Below are 15,959 nucleotides of genomic sequence, written 5' to 3'. Positions count from 1 at the left end.
ACTTTCAGTGTGGATGTTGCAATTGTTGGCCTACCCCACACCCCTCACTTTCCCCCTTCCTCTCTTTCTCTCCCAGTCCTTCTTTCCCGATAAAGAACCACTTGGGGCTCACTCGGAACATATGGAAGTTGGTAGCCCCGAAGGAGTCACACCCCGAAGGAGTCACACAGATCTTTATTAAATGCGGAGCTCTTCCAAACCGCTCCTCCTCTCGCTTTCTCCCCCTCTCCAAACTAATGATCCAGACGAACCTGGCAGCAGGGATAATCCTGCCGTTGTCATGATTCTTTTTTAATTAGGGTTCTCGAGGAGCACTGGATTGTTTAAATCGACCCTGGCTCTCGCTGAGGACTGACCACAACCCAGGCTCTGACTGTGAGGACTACACTGGACACCTAGATAGCCTATGTTATAATAATGTTATATAACATACATGGGAGGGAGAGATGGAGGGGTCGAGAATGGAGGGAGGAGATGGAGAGAGAGACGAATACAGAGAAAAAGGGAGGGACCATGAACGACGCTATGTGCCGCTGTTGTGAAATAGCTAGTAGATGAAGGTATTAATGCATTGAAAGCAACAATAACACGAAACAACTCAGAGTAAAACATTTGTGTACAGTAAAAGAATAAACTGTTACACAGATGTTTCAAATGCCTAAGAGCTTAGGGAGTTTTACTTGTATTACTTGGAATCAAAGCATACTAAGGCATCCAGAAATCAAATACAAAAGCATTGTCTAAATAGTGCCTAAATCATATGGTTGCAAAAAGTCAATATTTTCAATTTCAACAGGATCTAGTTTCAGCTCAGTAGAAAACGGAGTGCATCTTGACCTCTGTAAGAACTACCTTGTCCTACACTCTAATTGCATACAATTCCCGTTCAACCTCAGTAAGGGATTCTCAGTGACCTCAATTGCTTTCTCAATAAATACTAGTTGTTTCTGCACACCAATTAGGATGAAATGAGGGTCGGAATTCCATATATCAGATGAATCATCCAGTGTCATTTGGACTCCGAATGAATAAAGTTACCTTTTGTATGAAAATGTGGTAGACAGACACTAGGCTATAGCCTTTTAGCCAAAGTTCTCAAAGACAAAGAAAAAAAGACGAGAGAAGCACAAAAATGCATTCACGCAAGCAAACGAGAATTTCGCCAGATCATTGCTGTAGGTATTGGAACACAATACAACTATGGAAGGGCTAAGAGTTCGACACATTCTTTGGACACCGCCATGGCAGAGAAACCTTGAGCAATTTCTGTTGATTCAACAATTTTGGTTAATGGGTACCACATCTATTCCACAGTCTGTAATTACAACAGCTCAGTTTCCAATCTCCAGCTCGGCATGCTGGGATGCCTCACAAGTCCTTGCTGTGGTTGCCAATTTTCCGCCATTTCTTTGAGCTCCATCCCCTCCCTCATTGTACAGAACATGTTAGAGAACATGCTGGACTGGGAGCAGTGGAGATCCTTCATTCAAAGACAGGTGACCTAAATGATGTCAGCCCCCGTCCACACCAAACCCTCACCAGCCAGAACGGGTTGGTGGGAAAAAGCTGGTCTGGAAGACACCAGGGGACAGTGAGTATCTGTTTCCATTCCTGCCCTCAGGTTTAACAAAAGGGCGCTGGTGTTATGGGTGACATCCACCCTGCCTTTGGAGATCAGGAAACAACCCGATCACATCCCAGGACGTTGCCTGGGTGGTGCTCTGATTGACTAGCGAGTACTAGTACACACCAATCCGTCAAGAGTACAATTCCCAAGGCACCTCCCATTTCCCATTGGAGAAGATCTCACAACCCAAAGAATGAAGAGGACAATGCATATATTAACTAGTTTACCCATTAAGTAAACTATTACGTGTCATACGAAGAGCTCCTAGAAAGTCATTTGATAATTCAGGACCCGGTAGACTATCAGCAAAGTCTGCCTAAAACATTGTCCTTTGCGAAGCCTGATTTTACTCTCTGTCCTTCCAAGTTCAGTTTAGGTTGAAATGTTTTACGGTATACCAGGGTATTTGGAAATTGCCACTTTTTTTTTAATACATTTAAATATTTGTAGTTTCATTTTAAGTAAATACCTGCAGTCAACTTGTGTAATACATTAGAAGAAGAAAAAAAGATTGCGTTCTTCATTTCACCTACCACATCATTTTTCATTATGGAGCTCACCAGTAGTCCCCAGTCACTTGGTGTTTGTTAACAAGCAGACGACAACGAGAGAACGGAGCCTTGTGAGCCACTCACTGTTAGCCACAGTAAGGAAGCCACAGTAAGCATTAGGCACAATAGTGGAATTTGCGGTTTGCCTTCAGAATAAAAGTACCTCTTTGAAAGTAATGCAGAAAGTTACAATTGGTGGAATCGTGCCATATTTAGACTAGACAATGTTAAACGAGGTTGGAATGTGAAGCAATGAAGGAGTATCAGTCTACTCGGTGACGCCCATAGAACACAACTGTTTAGAGTTCAAGCAAATATTAGCGTTGTAGCTCTTATCGCGGGACTATGACTGTATGAAATCACCTCCCCAGTCAGCCTATTGTGTGTATTGACATTCATATTGCACTGTACAGCTTTACCTAAGGAGTGGGGATCTATGAAATGGGGTATCAGTCTACTCAATACCCAATATTTTTTTTTCAGACTGTTTTCAGACTCCAAAACATCCATGCGGTATTGTTTCTCTGGAATAATGTTCAATACACATAGTAGGTTGACAATAAATGTGGCTCAATTCAGTTGTTTCAGAGTCCCGCAAGAGCTACAACGCTAATATTCTCTGGGTGTCACTGAGTAGACTGATACCCCATGTCATTGATCCACAATCCATAGGTAAGGCTGTACAGTGAAATAAGTTTGCCCCTAATGCAACTCTAAAGTCTAATACAGCCAGTGTGATTTCAACAGATTTTTGTCAAATTAACAAATTATTGTCTTTTATTGAGTTCATAAAACATTCCAACCTCATTTATTATGATCTATTCAATTATGGCATAATTCTACTATTTGTACTCATTTACATCACTGTCAATGACATACTTTTATTTTAAAGGCTAACCGCAAAGTCCACTATTGTGGCTAATCCTTATTGTGGCTAGCTTCACATAAATTAGGGTTATTTTAGATGACAAGACCTAGCTATATAGTTAGCTAGCTAGCTACAGAAACAGATTGTCGTTTTGCTGTTTTTGAGGAAGAACATTGTTTGCATCCATCAGCTATTTTTATGACCAGCACTGTAGGTGCGCGAGGCAACTTTAACTAGGTTTAAAAAAATGTATGAACGCGTTAAATTATTATGTTTAGTGCAGTCATATTCAGGTCCTGATTGGTCAAAGTGTTATTTGACGTGTATCTTTTTTGACCCGCAAGGACCCAAACAGAGTTCCATAGGTTGGACATACTGCCAAATACTCTAAAACAACATTGGAGGCGGCTTATGGTAGAGAAATTAAACATTCAATGACCTGGCAACAGCTTTTGTGGACATTCCTGTTGTCAGCATGCCAATTGCACGCTCCATCAAAACTTCCGACATATGTGGCATTGTGTTGTGTGGCAAAACTGCACATTGTAGAGTGCTGTTTTATTGTCCCCGGGACAAGGTGCACCTGTGTAATGATCATGCTGTTTAATCAGCTTCTTGATATGCCACACCTGTCAGGTGGATGGATTATCTTGGCAATGGAGAAATGCTCACTAACAGGGATGTAAACACATTGAAGAGAAGTACGCTTTTTGTGCATATTGAACATTTCTGAGATCTTTTATTTTAGCTCATGAACCCAACACTTTACATGTCATGTTTACATTTTTGGTCAGTATATTTATTGCTGAGGTTGTGGAAGTGCCTGCACTGGCAATTTGAAAACCAAAAGCAGTTGCTCTGGAGGCATCACGGCCTATACAAACTAACTTGCGCTTCCCTTCCCACCACCTGTCTTGTCTTCCATGACAGAGTATTCAATGTGCTTATAATTGAAATAGGACATGGTGGATCTAACCTGTGTAAAACAAATAGATCTCTCATTTTAATAGAAGAACGGTGACTGGTTTGGTCCAACAGAAACAGAGAGAAAAATAAAGAATGACTGTAAATGACAAAGTGAAGGTGAAAAGGGCTCTGAACGAGGTGGAGCAGACAGTTACACTCCAGGGAACCAAAAGAGACGAGGGGGCAATTCTTCCACACCAGAAAGAAGGGGAGGTGACTGCATCAGAGCATACCCAAGTTTATTGATTTTGTCAGCAAGGCCTCCGTTTGTTTGAAACAGACAGTCGGTGAGGTGCAGAATCCTCACAAGGTGTCCAAAAAACAAATGTTTATGCTTCGTCTCTCGCACTTTGCCAGCCAAGAGAAAATGTTTAATTTATCTAAGCAAGTCCATGTGTCGGTGCAACGCCGAAACTTGTTGAACGTCTACAGGAGGACTACCAAAACAAATAAGGTCATGGTTTCTTTTGCAAACCCTTTAAAACATGTATTTTCTTGCGTGGCCACATGTCCTTATGGAAACAATTAACAGCAGGTACAATGTGTTTTGGGTTGGTGGTCGGGGATTGGCAGAACACTGGATAGACATGGTCTTGCAAGTCATTCAGCTGAAATTCAATATAAATTGAGAGACGATTGTATGGAATTTAAGGCAACAATAGTGTATATCTAAAGGCTATACTCATTTATAATATGGCGGACTCAAATGGTAAACTGCTGCGTAACCCAGAGGGTTGCATGTGTTAACCGTTTTGCTACATAACTATGATAATGCAGACTAATTGGCAGATAGACAGATGACACACAAAAAGACAACATGTGGATAGAACTGATACAGCAAGTGGCGATCAAGATCGTGGGAAAGTAGCAGCCTTGTCAGAGCCCAGATACTCCACAAATCTCACAGTGCATGGGCCTAAGATATAATATAACAAGAACATGAGTAAAAGCCAATTTGCTTCCTGTATCTGTTTCTACTGTTTAGAAGTGAACACTGGTCTTTACACCTGAAGGGATGCACATTTCGATACATTTTGCTGTCGACTAACCAACCCACATTAACCGGTCAACAAAATGTAAAAAAATAAATAATAATATAATAAAAACAGTAAAATTGTATGGCGAACAGAAAATACTATGCATGCATACAAAAAAAATATACATTTTTCATTAAGAGAACCATGCAACAATAGCGAGCCTATCGTCGTTCAGTCAAAAGGCTTTAGCCTATTATTGAACATGGAACTCCTGCAATGAAGCAGCTAATAATTGTCAAAATTCAATTTGCAGGAAAACCCTGATCTAAAAGAGCACACCGAACGCGAGCGGTTCCATGTGACAGCTGAAAAGCTCAGTTAGAAACATAGAACGAGGGGGACTCGAGTAGCAACAACTAGGATGGCCCACTGGCTTCTGGACAATGAAATAAAGTTGATATGAAAACCAATACATCAGGAGAGAAATGCTGGTTAATGGCATGATGAAAATCAAAATAATTGCCTCCACGTTTCTCTGGATGGATTTTGGCTACTAGGCTACTTTGAAGCAAGGTAAGACATGCCTCATTATTTGAGGTAAAGTAAAACATTCAGGTTTCATACAGTTATAATGCCTCATGCTTTACATTGCAAAGTGGTGTGTGACACGCTGATAGCCTGCCTACCGTTGACTATAGCCTATGCACTCAAATGATGAAAGGGAGGTGCATTTTAATTACGAGTTGAGATTGAGAAACAAAAATATTTACACTATTTAATTGTAGCCATGGGCTTACAAAAGCATGTTTCACTCAAGCTCTCGCAGTCTCACTGCAGAATTAGATGTTAATCCACAAGTCGTGGGATTAGGCACATCCCCCATCCCCGTCCACAAAACCCTAGCAAAACAAAAACGACTTGGTAACAGAGCTCACTGTTGCCCCTAGTGGCCGGTTTTGAAGGCATTTCCTGACATCCTCAGTTTCGAAGTCAATCTTGAACGATCTCCCTGGTTTCACTCAAGTACCAGCTTTTTGAGGAGCTACTCTTGTTTTAAAAGGTGATTGGCTATTCCGCTCCTCAAACAAGGTTAAGTATGCTGTGCACGTGTGATAAATAATATACATGATAACTAACGAAAATAGACAAGTGCCAATTTAATACCACTAAACTATGAAAATGTACTTACAGACTGATAAGCATGACCGGTAAAAATGCATTCTCATTAACACCCCTAACCTGAAGCCAGGACGTAATACAGGAGCACAGTCCTGCTCACCCCAGAAGGGGTCTAAGGACTACCTATATATCACCGTCTTCAAAGAGCAGGCATTTAGTTTAGCCTTAGTTCCACCACACACGTCCAACACTGCCTAAGACCATGAACCACTCCCCCCTCGCCCACTCCGTCAAACACTTGTCATTTGTGTGGGTGAGAGCCTGATCAGCAATGTGGTTGAGGTCAAAAAGGCCAAGGGGAGTTTAACTATGCAAACTCGCACCACTAATACCAAAGCTTCTCAGCAGATTCAAAAGCTGTCCAAAAAGTTTGGACCACAACTGTAACAAAATAAGAATAAGTGTGTGTTTTTCCTCTCTTACCGTATTGGTGGGATCGTCTTGCAGTATTGAATCATACTGCTTGCTGGCATCCTCGTACCTTCAAAGGCGGAAGAAGAAGAAAAAGACTCACCGGTCAAGACAAATTAGGTGGTGTTGAAATCAAACAGAGTTCAAGGCAATCAAGTTTCGGTACACAACACAGCCGGTCTCTATGGTTACACTGGGAACCCTTGCCGAAATCAGCAGTGATCTAAAAAGAGGAAATAAACAGTCATTACTGTTGCTGCTCAAATAGCCTGCGTTGTTGAGAGGCTTACACCACTTAACGAGTCAAGAAACCAATACAAAGAGTAGAGAAGCACACTGATTTGAAGAGTGTACACACAAGTATTGCCTTTGATTTGCTTAAAAAGGTGAATCAAATCAATCTGTTCAGTTGCGTTTTAAAGGCCTTTCTTTTGAGCCGTGTAGAATAATGGTCTACCTTCTATTACATACAAGTCTGATCAGAGCATATATTCAACACAATGTGTGTTTTAAAGTTACGGAGCAAAAGGGGAAACCCATACGATCCTGTTTAAAATGAGTGAGTTATGAGCTGTAAATATCAAACCATGCAGACATTTCCTGGCAACAGGGAGGTGGGGAGGCGTGTTCACTTCACATGTCATGTCAAATCATGGGTCCGCAGGGATGATTTTGAACTTGTTTTTTTATTAGAGGCGAACAGCAATGCAAACGGTTTAGCAGCCAAAAAAGCCGGGGCTCCATGATCAAAACCTGTTCTGCCCACCACAACCTACAACAGAAGCAACTCTGTTTCCCATTAGCAGTGAGCAGCCCCACTTCCAGTGCCACTCCTTCCCTCACATCCACTTTATTACTCAACTGCACTCTGGGAGATTTCAGATGGCACCAGGCAACCACTCATGAGCCACTTTGATATGCTTTATTTACTGGGGGGGCTGAACAAAACACAGTGTGTGTGTGTGTGTGTGTGTGTGTGTGTGTGTGTGTGTGTGTGTGTGTGTGTGTGTGTGTGTGTCGAGGGTGAGGGATGGTTAGTTGTTTGAAGCTGTGTCATTCCAGTGTACCTCCGCCTGAAGCCAATTAGAGGCCAGCGTGTGCCATTAATTTAATCTGACAGTGCAGGAGTTCAATTATCACATCAACTCCGACATAACCGATAAACGAGTCATGGTGATCAGGGGTGGTAAACAAATTGAATTACCCTTACTCCAGTTCCAGTCAAAAATACTGTGTTTATCTTGTACCCTTACATTCACTCCCTTTCTGTTTTTATTCATCACAATTGCAGATGTACAAATAAACAGTGCTGAGAAGAAACAAAGCTGAAACTGTGGTGGCATGTCAATATTTACAGGCAGGCAAGACCTCATCTCTCAGCTCAGTGACGAAAAGCACAACAAGAGCATAATTATATTTTTTTTTAACAGAAGATTGAGGGACCCCCAGAATAGCAGTGGGAGCAAACCACTTCCTTCCTGGGGAATCCCTCGCTCAGGCTAAAAGGGCCGAGCACTGAACCATTCACTTATTTTTTCTCCCCCTTTTTGCCAGTTGAATGGTTGTTTCCAACACAAACAGAGCCCACCACACACACACACTCACCCAGACCATCGTACCACTTAGGATCTACAGTACTCCCCCGCCTTAACCCCAGGCCTATAGGGTAAATTCAGATTAATTCAATCACTTTTTGACAGCATCCCTTTTGCTTTAAACAAAACTTTCCATATGTTCTCCTATGGAAAAAAGTGGTCGGAAAGTGACTTGGACCTGAATGTCAAAACATTCAGGAGATAAAAGGTGCTCAAAGTGCAACCATTTTCCATTCCCCACCATACCATGTGACAACCATGTCTTCATCACTGGAAAATACCAACGGTTGAGTTTGAGATAATTTAAAAGCTTACAAAAAGTGGTCAAACTAAGTATTTATTAAAAAAAAAAGTTTCATAATAAATAAATAAAAACTTTAACGTCAATTATCTAAAAACACACTGATTTTTTCCATATTCACATATGTTGTAGCTTAGACCCTATTTCACAGCATCTGAGGTTTTTGTGTTGCGCCCGCCATCGGTTGAGACACAACATGCTCTTGAATACAGGGTGGTTGCAATTAAGGGCTGACCCCATTTAGTCGACAGGTCGATTGTATGGTCTATAGGCCGCTGGTCGGCAAAAATGTATTTAGTCGTGCGGGCACAAATTGATTTATTTTTATGAAGGAACACGAGACACCTGTCTGATTTGTACCGCTCCCAGTGGACTAATCCATTGTGGAGGCCGTGGGGATGGCACAGTCCATCACCCTAAGACAGTGGTTCCCAACCAGGGGTCCTAGGTTCAGTAATTGAAAAAGGTTAGGAACCATTGCTCTAAGACATACAGTGCCTTCGGAAAGACCAATGACCTTCTTTGCTTGGTTGCTAAGTTTGGTTGAATGGCCAGCTCTAGGCAGAGACTGGGTAGTTCCATATGTTTTCCATTTACCAATAATGGAGATCACTTTGCTCTGGGAAACTTTCAACACTGTAGAAATTGTTTTAAACCCTTCCCCAGATATACAGTGCCAGTCAAAAGTCTGGACACACTCTCTGTGATGATTTTGTGCTGATAATCGTAGCATTGTCACATTGTCACTCAACATTTCATTTGGATTCGGTGGACTGATATATAGTGCAGTCGGAAAATATTCAGACCCCTTGACTTATTCCACATTTTGTTACGTCACAGCCTGATTCTAAAATTGTTTAATTGTCCCCCCCCATCAATCTGCAAACAATACCCCATCATGACAAAAACAGGTTTGCTGTTTGCTAATAATTTTTTTAAAGTATTCAGACCCTTTACTCAGTACTTTGTTGAAGCACATTTAGCAGCAATTACAGCCTCGAGTCTTCTTGGCGCTACAAGCTTGGCACACCTGTATTTGGGGAGTTTCTTCCCTTCTTTTCTGCAGATCCTCTCAAGCTCTGTCAGGTTGGCTGTAAGCACAACCCCCACCTGTGGACGTCGGGCCCTCATACCACCCTCATGGAGTCTGTTTCTGACCGTTTGAGCAGACACCTGCACATTTGTGGCCTGCTGGAGGTCATTTTGCAGGGCTCTGGCAGTGCACCTCCTTGCACAAAGGCGGAGGTAGCGGTCCTGCTGCTGGGTTGTTGCCCTCCTACGGCCTCCTCCACGTCTCCTGATGTACTGGCCTGTCTCCTGGTAGCGCCTCCATGCTCTGGACACGACGCTGACAGACACAGCAAACCTTTTTGCCACAGCTCGCATTGATGTGCCATCCTGGATGAACTGCACTACCTGAGCCACTTGTGTGGGTTGTAGACTCCGTCTCATGCTACCACTAGAGTGAGAGCACCGCCAGCATTCAAAAGTGACCAAAACATCAGCCAGGAAGCAAAGGAACTGAGAAGTGGTCTGTGGTCACCACCTGCAGAATCACTCCTTTTTTGGGGGTGTCTTGCTAATTGCCTATAATTTCCACCTTTTGTCTATTCCATTTGCACAACAGCATGTGAAATTTATTGTCAATCAGTGTTGCTTCCTAAGTGGACAGTTTGATTTCACAGAAGTGTGATTGACTTGGAGTTACATTGTGTTGTTTAAGTGTTCCCTTTATTTTTTTGAGCAGTGTATTTGTAATAATGACAATTACAGCAATACTGAATGAACAATGAACACAATTATTTTAACTTAATATAATACATAAATGAAATATATTTAGTCTCAAGTAAATAGTGAAACATGTTCAATTTGGTTTAAATAATACAAAAACACAGTGTTGAAGAAAGTAAAAGTACAATATGTGCCATGTAAAAAAGCTAACGTTTAAATTCCTTGCTCAGAACATGAGAACATATGAAAGCTGGTGGTTCAATATTCCCAGGTAAGAAGTTTTAGGTTGTAGTTATTATAGGAATTATGACGCGTTGACTATTTCTATCTATACCATTTGTATTTCATAGACCTTTGACTATTGGATGTTCTTATAGGCACTTTATTATTGCCAACCTAATCTCTGGAGTTGATAAGCTTGAAGGCATAAACAGCGCTGTGCTTCAAGCATTGCGAAAAGCTGCTGGCAAACAAAGGAAAGTGCGGTTTGAATGAATGCTTACGAACCTGCTGCTGCCTACCACCGCTCAGTCAGACTGCTTTATCAAATATAAAATCATAGACTTAAATATAATATAATAAACACACAGAAATACAAGCCTTAGGTCATTAATATGGTAAAATCCGGAAACTATCATTTCGAAAACAAAACGTTTATTCTTTCAGTGAAATAGAGAACCGTTACGTATTTTACCGAACGGGTGGCAACCCTAAGTCTAAATATTGCTGTTACATTGCACAATCTCCAATGTTGTCATAATTAAATAAAATTCTGGCAAATTAATTGCGGTCTTTGTTAGGAAGAAATGCTCTTCACACAGTTCGCAACGAGCCAGGCGGCTCAAACTGCTGCATATACCCTGACTCTGCTTGCACTGAACGCAAAAGAGACAATTTCCCTAGTTAATATTGCCTGCTAACATGAATTTCATTTAACTAAATATGAAGGTTTAAAAATATATACGTCTGTGTATTGATTTTAAGAAAGGCATTGATGTTTATGGTTAGGTACATTTGTGTAAAGATTGTGCTTTTTTCGGCAATGCGCTTTTGTTAAATCACCCGTTTGGCGTTGCTGAAATAAGCTGTGATTTGATGAGAAATTAACAGGCACCGCATTGATTATATGCAACGCAGGACAAGTTAGTTCACCTAGTAATATCATCAACCATGTGTAGTTAACTAGTGATTATGTGAAGATTGATTGTTATTTATAAGATACGTTTAATGCTAGCTAGCAACTTACCTTCGCTCCTTGCAGCCACAAGGTGCTTTTGACACTGCACTCATGTAACAGGCGGTCAGCCTGCCACGCAGTTTCCTCGTAGATTGCAATGTAATCGGCGTCCAAAAAGGCTGAATACCGATTGTTATGAAAACTTGAAATAGGCCATGCCGATTAATCGGTCGACCTCTACTTGTAACCCTACATCAAACATAGCGATCACAAATGTTGACACTGTATATGACATGAGTTTTAAGATGTGGAAATGTGAAATACACATTTAGACTGATGGGTGTTTGGCTACCTTTTATGACATCAATGTGGTATTTATTATAATCTTGAATGTCTCATCTTTCAAAATGGATCGAGTCATCTTAATTTACTGCATTTCCCTCCCTCACACAAAAAAAAAATATGCAAAAGTTGCACAATTACTGGGCGGGAAGGGGCAACTTCTTGTCGTGTGAGGTGCTCAAATTCAGAACGGCTATCATCAGTCAGAGCTCTAGCATGTTACTGTACAGCCACTAGGTTCCAATTTAGGCACTTATTAGCGCCCAAATCTTCCATTTTAAACCCGTATACGGTACGAGTGTAAAGGGTTAAAGCATTAGACAAGCTCAGTACATATAGTTGATTTTATTAAAACACATAGGGTGTCTATATGGGAAAATACATTTTAAAATTATGACCAATCGATTGTTTTCTTTATAGGCGACAGCCCTAGCGTTATTTCAATGACAGCAATATAATTCATATAATGGACCACTGCAATTTAGGCAGTACATCATTGAAATGTAAAATGAATGTACATTTTTATTTCTAATTACTACCACAAATATGACCGCCGGTCTACCCACCAGCGAAATTCAACTTAAAATGGTCATGCCTTTTCTAATACAGTATCTACATGTCTATGATTTCAACAGGTTTCCTATGGAGAATTAATTTTAAATAACATATTACAATTCAAGTCAACATTCTGTGATGTGTGGACCTCCAACCATCTTTGTGGTACCATTTGAAAGTTGAAATGTTATTCCCATTTTAGTACATTTATCAGCCAAAACATGACAACCAACCTGTGTTCAAGAGAATGTTGTCTCTCAACTGATGGCGTGCACAACACAAAAACCTTAGATAATGTCTAAGCTACAACATGATTTATTTTTTATTTTACCTTTTTTTTTTAACTAGGCAAGTCAGTTCAGAACAAATTCTTATTTACAATGACGGGCTACACTGGCCAAACCCAGAAGACGCTGGGCCAATTGTTTACCGCCCTATGATTAAAAAAATAAAAATAATTTTTAAATAGTTTGACAATCCTGTTTGTAACCTTTTAAATTATATAAATCTCAACTGTTTTTCAATTCCAGTGATGAAGACATGTCTCAATGGGTCAACTTTGAAAGGGACAACTGAATGCATTCAACCGAGCACCTTTCTCTCTTGAATGTTTTGACATTCAGGTCCAAAGTCACTCTCTGAGCCCTTCTGCAATGGGCAAATATTTATGGAAGGTTTCGTTCAAATCAAAAGGGATGCTGTCAAAAAAGTGATTGAATTCAAATGGATTTACCCTGTAGTCTTTCAGCCATGTTACAGTGAGACTCTGAAGCTTACTTTTCCAAAGCCTCCAGCCGCATGCCTGCTAATCGCTTCACTCGTTGGCTACCTGGAAACTGCCTCTTCAGTTCCTGTAGACAAGTCTGCAAGGGAAGTGGGCAGAGAGGAGGTACACTTAGAGTTGGCTGGGTGCAACATGCTACAAATATACACTTTCTTTTACTTAAAGCCCCCACGCAGTCTTTGTAATTGTATTTTTAAATCACTGCAAATGATCACTCTGTTAATTTCATGAAAATAACATATTACATTTAAATTCTAGTCATTCAGCAGACACTCTTATCCAGAGCAACTTACACAGTTAGTGCATTCACCTTAGAGATTCTCCGGTACTTTTGTAAACTGTTTTGCCAGTAGTTCTGAAACTAGCACTCACGAACCAAAAGTGGTCCCCTGAAAATTGCGTACTTCATCGCATATGTGCACCACATCATTGCTCGCTCTATATCGGTCTCCACTGTGCCGTTGGGTCCGCCCCGCAGATAACACTGGGCAGGCCTCCTAATAGCTGTTACTCAAATGTGAGGGGCTGAAGCTCTTTGGCGAGAACTCTAATTGTTAAGGGATTTAGCCTACGTGGGGGGAAATGTAGGGAAAATGGCACAGCTTCAAGAAAACAGTCGCTTCAAACTAGAGATTTCATGACCACCCCTACATAAGATGCATTTTTTTTTTTTTTTTTTTCACCTTTATTTAACCGTAACATGTATGCACGCATTACTTTGGATAAAAGCATCTGCTAAAATGGCATATATTATTATATTATGGCTAATTGAGGTAAAACAGTAATTCTGCATGTATGAACTACACAGCCCTTAGTCGCCAAAGTGGCGAAGCATGTCTTACAGCTAGTTAGGTGAGAAATGTTTTACATTTACATTTTAGTAATTCAGCAAATGCTCTTATCCAGAACGACTTACAGGAGTAGGACACTTTAAAATCTGTTATATTTTGTGCCTGATTCCAATACATTATTTCCCAAATTCCGTTTTCTCCTTTTTGTTTTTCCAGGTTTCAGTTTCCCTTTTTTATCACTTTTTAAAAATAAAAAAAAACACAACAATGTTTAAACCACATCAGGACACCACTTTTGAGGTCTGGGAAAAAATCTAAGAAATGTTGCATTTTGGGTGTAGTTACCCTTTATTACAAGTGTGCACCATTCAGAGACCGTTGTTTGGTTAGCTGTGTTTCTGTAGCGCTCATGTGATTGCAGAGTTAGCAAAACAAAATGGCCACTGGATTGATGCAAATAATGATGTCATTCTGCCAGGTAGGCATAGGCTACTTTGTAGTTAACATTTAGTTTAAAAGGTTTTGGGGAAAGCCTTTCCATCTACCAGCAGACGATTATCATTAGCATTACCGTTAACGGCTACACAAAGTGCAGACTAGACATACGTGCACTGCACACAAACGGGCATTCCTGTGCTTTTTCAGAAGGTTGCAGGAAAATAAGTATCACTGATGTATGTTCATATCTTATGATTAACTTCAGCAAATTAATACATTTTCTAATACGTTTAATACATTTAGTTGATTTCCTACTAAGTTATATACATATTTGAATATTGCTGAATTACTTCAGAAAATCTGGATTCCGTGATTCCGTCTGCGTTTTCCGCAACGCAGATTTTATATGCCCTAAAGAAGAAATTAGGGTTAAAACCTTCCGGTTACCGGCCCAAAACTTAACCGCTAGGCTACCTGCGCCCAATATATTTTTATCATTTACTTCCCTGAGCCTCCTTTTGCCATTGAAATGCTCAGCCTGATCGTCTGGGCATATTGATGCAAATTTAAATATACAGTGGGGCAAAAAGGTATTTAGTCAGCCAATTATGCATGTTCTCCCACTTAAAAATGAGATGAGAGGCCTGTAATTTTCATCATAGGTACACTTCAACTATGACAGACAAAATGAGAAAAAAAAAATCCAGAAAATCACATTCTAGGATTTTTAATGAATTTATTTGCAAATTATGGTGGAAAATAAGTATTTGGTCAATAACAAAAGTTTCGCAATACTTTGTTATATACCCTTTGTTGGCAATGACAGAGGTCAAACGTTTTCTGTAAGTCTTCACAAGGTTTTCACACACTGTTGTTGATATTTTGTCCCATTCCTCCATGCAGATCTCCTCTACGTTTGACCAATAATCATTTTGTAATGCTTTTATGCATGATAAAAATCGATTTCTGAACATGTACTTACTTCACAAATTTGCGCAAGGAGGCCTGGGGAAAGGCAGCCTCGCTGTGCCTTTCTCCCGCCCTTCAAACTCATTGACATGACATGTGTATCTGAGTTTTTTTTCTTTCACCTTTATTTAACCAGGTAGGCTAGTTGATAACAAGTTCTCATTTACAACCGTGACCTGGCCAAGATAAAGCAAAGCAGTGCGACACATGGAATAAACAAAGTGTACAGTCAATAACACAACTGAAAAAAATAAAGTCTATATACAGTGTGTGAAAATGGCGTGAGGTTGTAAGGCAATAAATAGGCCATAGTAGCAAGTAATTACAATTTAGTAAATTAACACTGGAATGATAGATATGCAGATGATGTGCAAGTACAAATACTGGTGTGCAAAAGAGCAGAAAAGTAAATAAAAACAATATGGGGATGAGGTAGGTAGATTGGATGGAATATTTACAGATGGGCTATGTACAGCTGCAGTGATCGGTAAGCTGCTCGGATAGCTGATGTTTAAAGTTAGTGAGGGAAATACAAGTCTCCAGCGATTTTCCCAATTCGTTCCAGTCATTGGCAGCAGAGAACTGGAAGGAAAGGCAGCCAAAGGAGGTGTTGGCTTTGGGGATGACCAGTGAGACATACCTGCTGGAGCGCGTGCTACGGTGGGTGTTGTTATCGTGACCAGTGAGCTGAGGTAAG

General features: G+C 40.5%; 1 protein-coding gene across 1 annotated transcript in view; it reads right to left on the bottom strand.

Annotated features, from left to right (window-relative positions):
* The window catches only part of LOC129857775 (ER membrane protein complex subunit 2-like), a 56,981-nt gene that overhangs the window by 17,997 nt on the left and 23,025 nt on the right, over window positions 1–15,959 (bottom strand). The window contains exons 4-5 of the mRNA XM_055926328.1: window positions 13,058–13,143; window positions 6,592–6,649 (exon numbers count right to left, since the gene is read on the bottom strand). Of these exons, the coding sequence (XP_055782303.1) occupies window positions 6,592–6,649; window positions 13,058–13,143 (144 nt within the window). The remainder of the gene's footprint in view (window positions 1–6,591; window positions 6,650–13,057; window positions 13,144–15,959) is intronic.

This window comes from Salvelinus fontinalis, chromosome 6, assembly GCF_029448725.1.
Source record: "Salvelinus fontinalis isolate EN_2023a chromosome 6, ASM2944872v1, whole genome shotgun sequence".
In the NCBI taxonomy this organism is placed as follows: Eukaryota; Metazoa; Chordata; class Actinopteri; order Salmoniformes; family Salmonidae; genus Salvelinus; species Salvelinus fontinalis.
The sequence above is the reverse complement of the archived record's forward strand: the minus strand, read 5'-3'. Positions and strand labels throughout refer to the sequence as shown.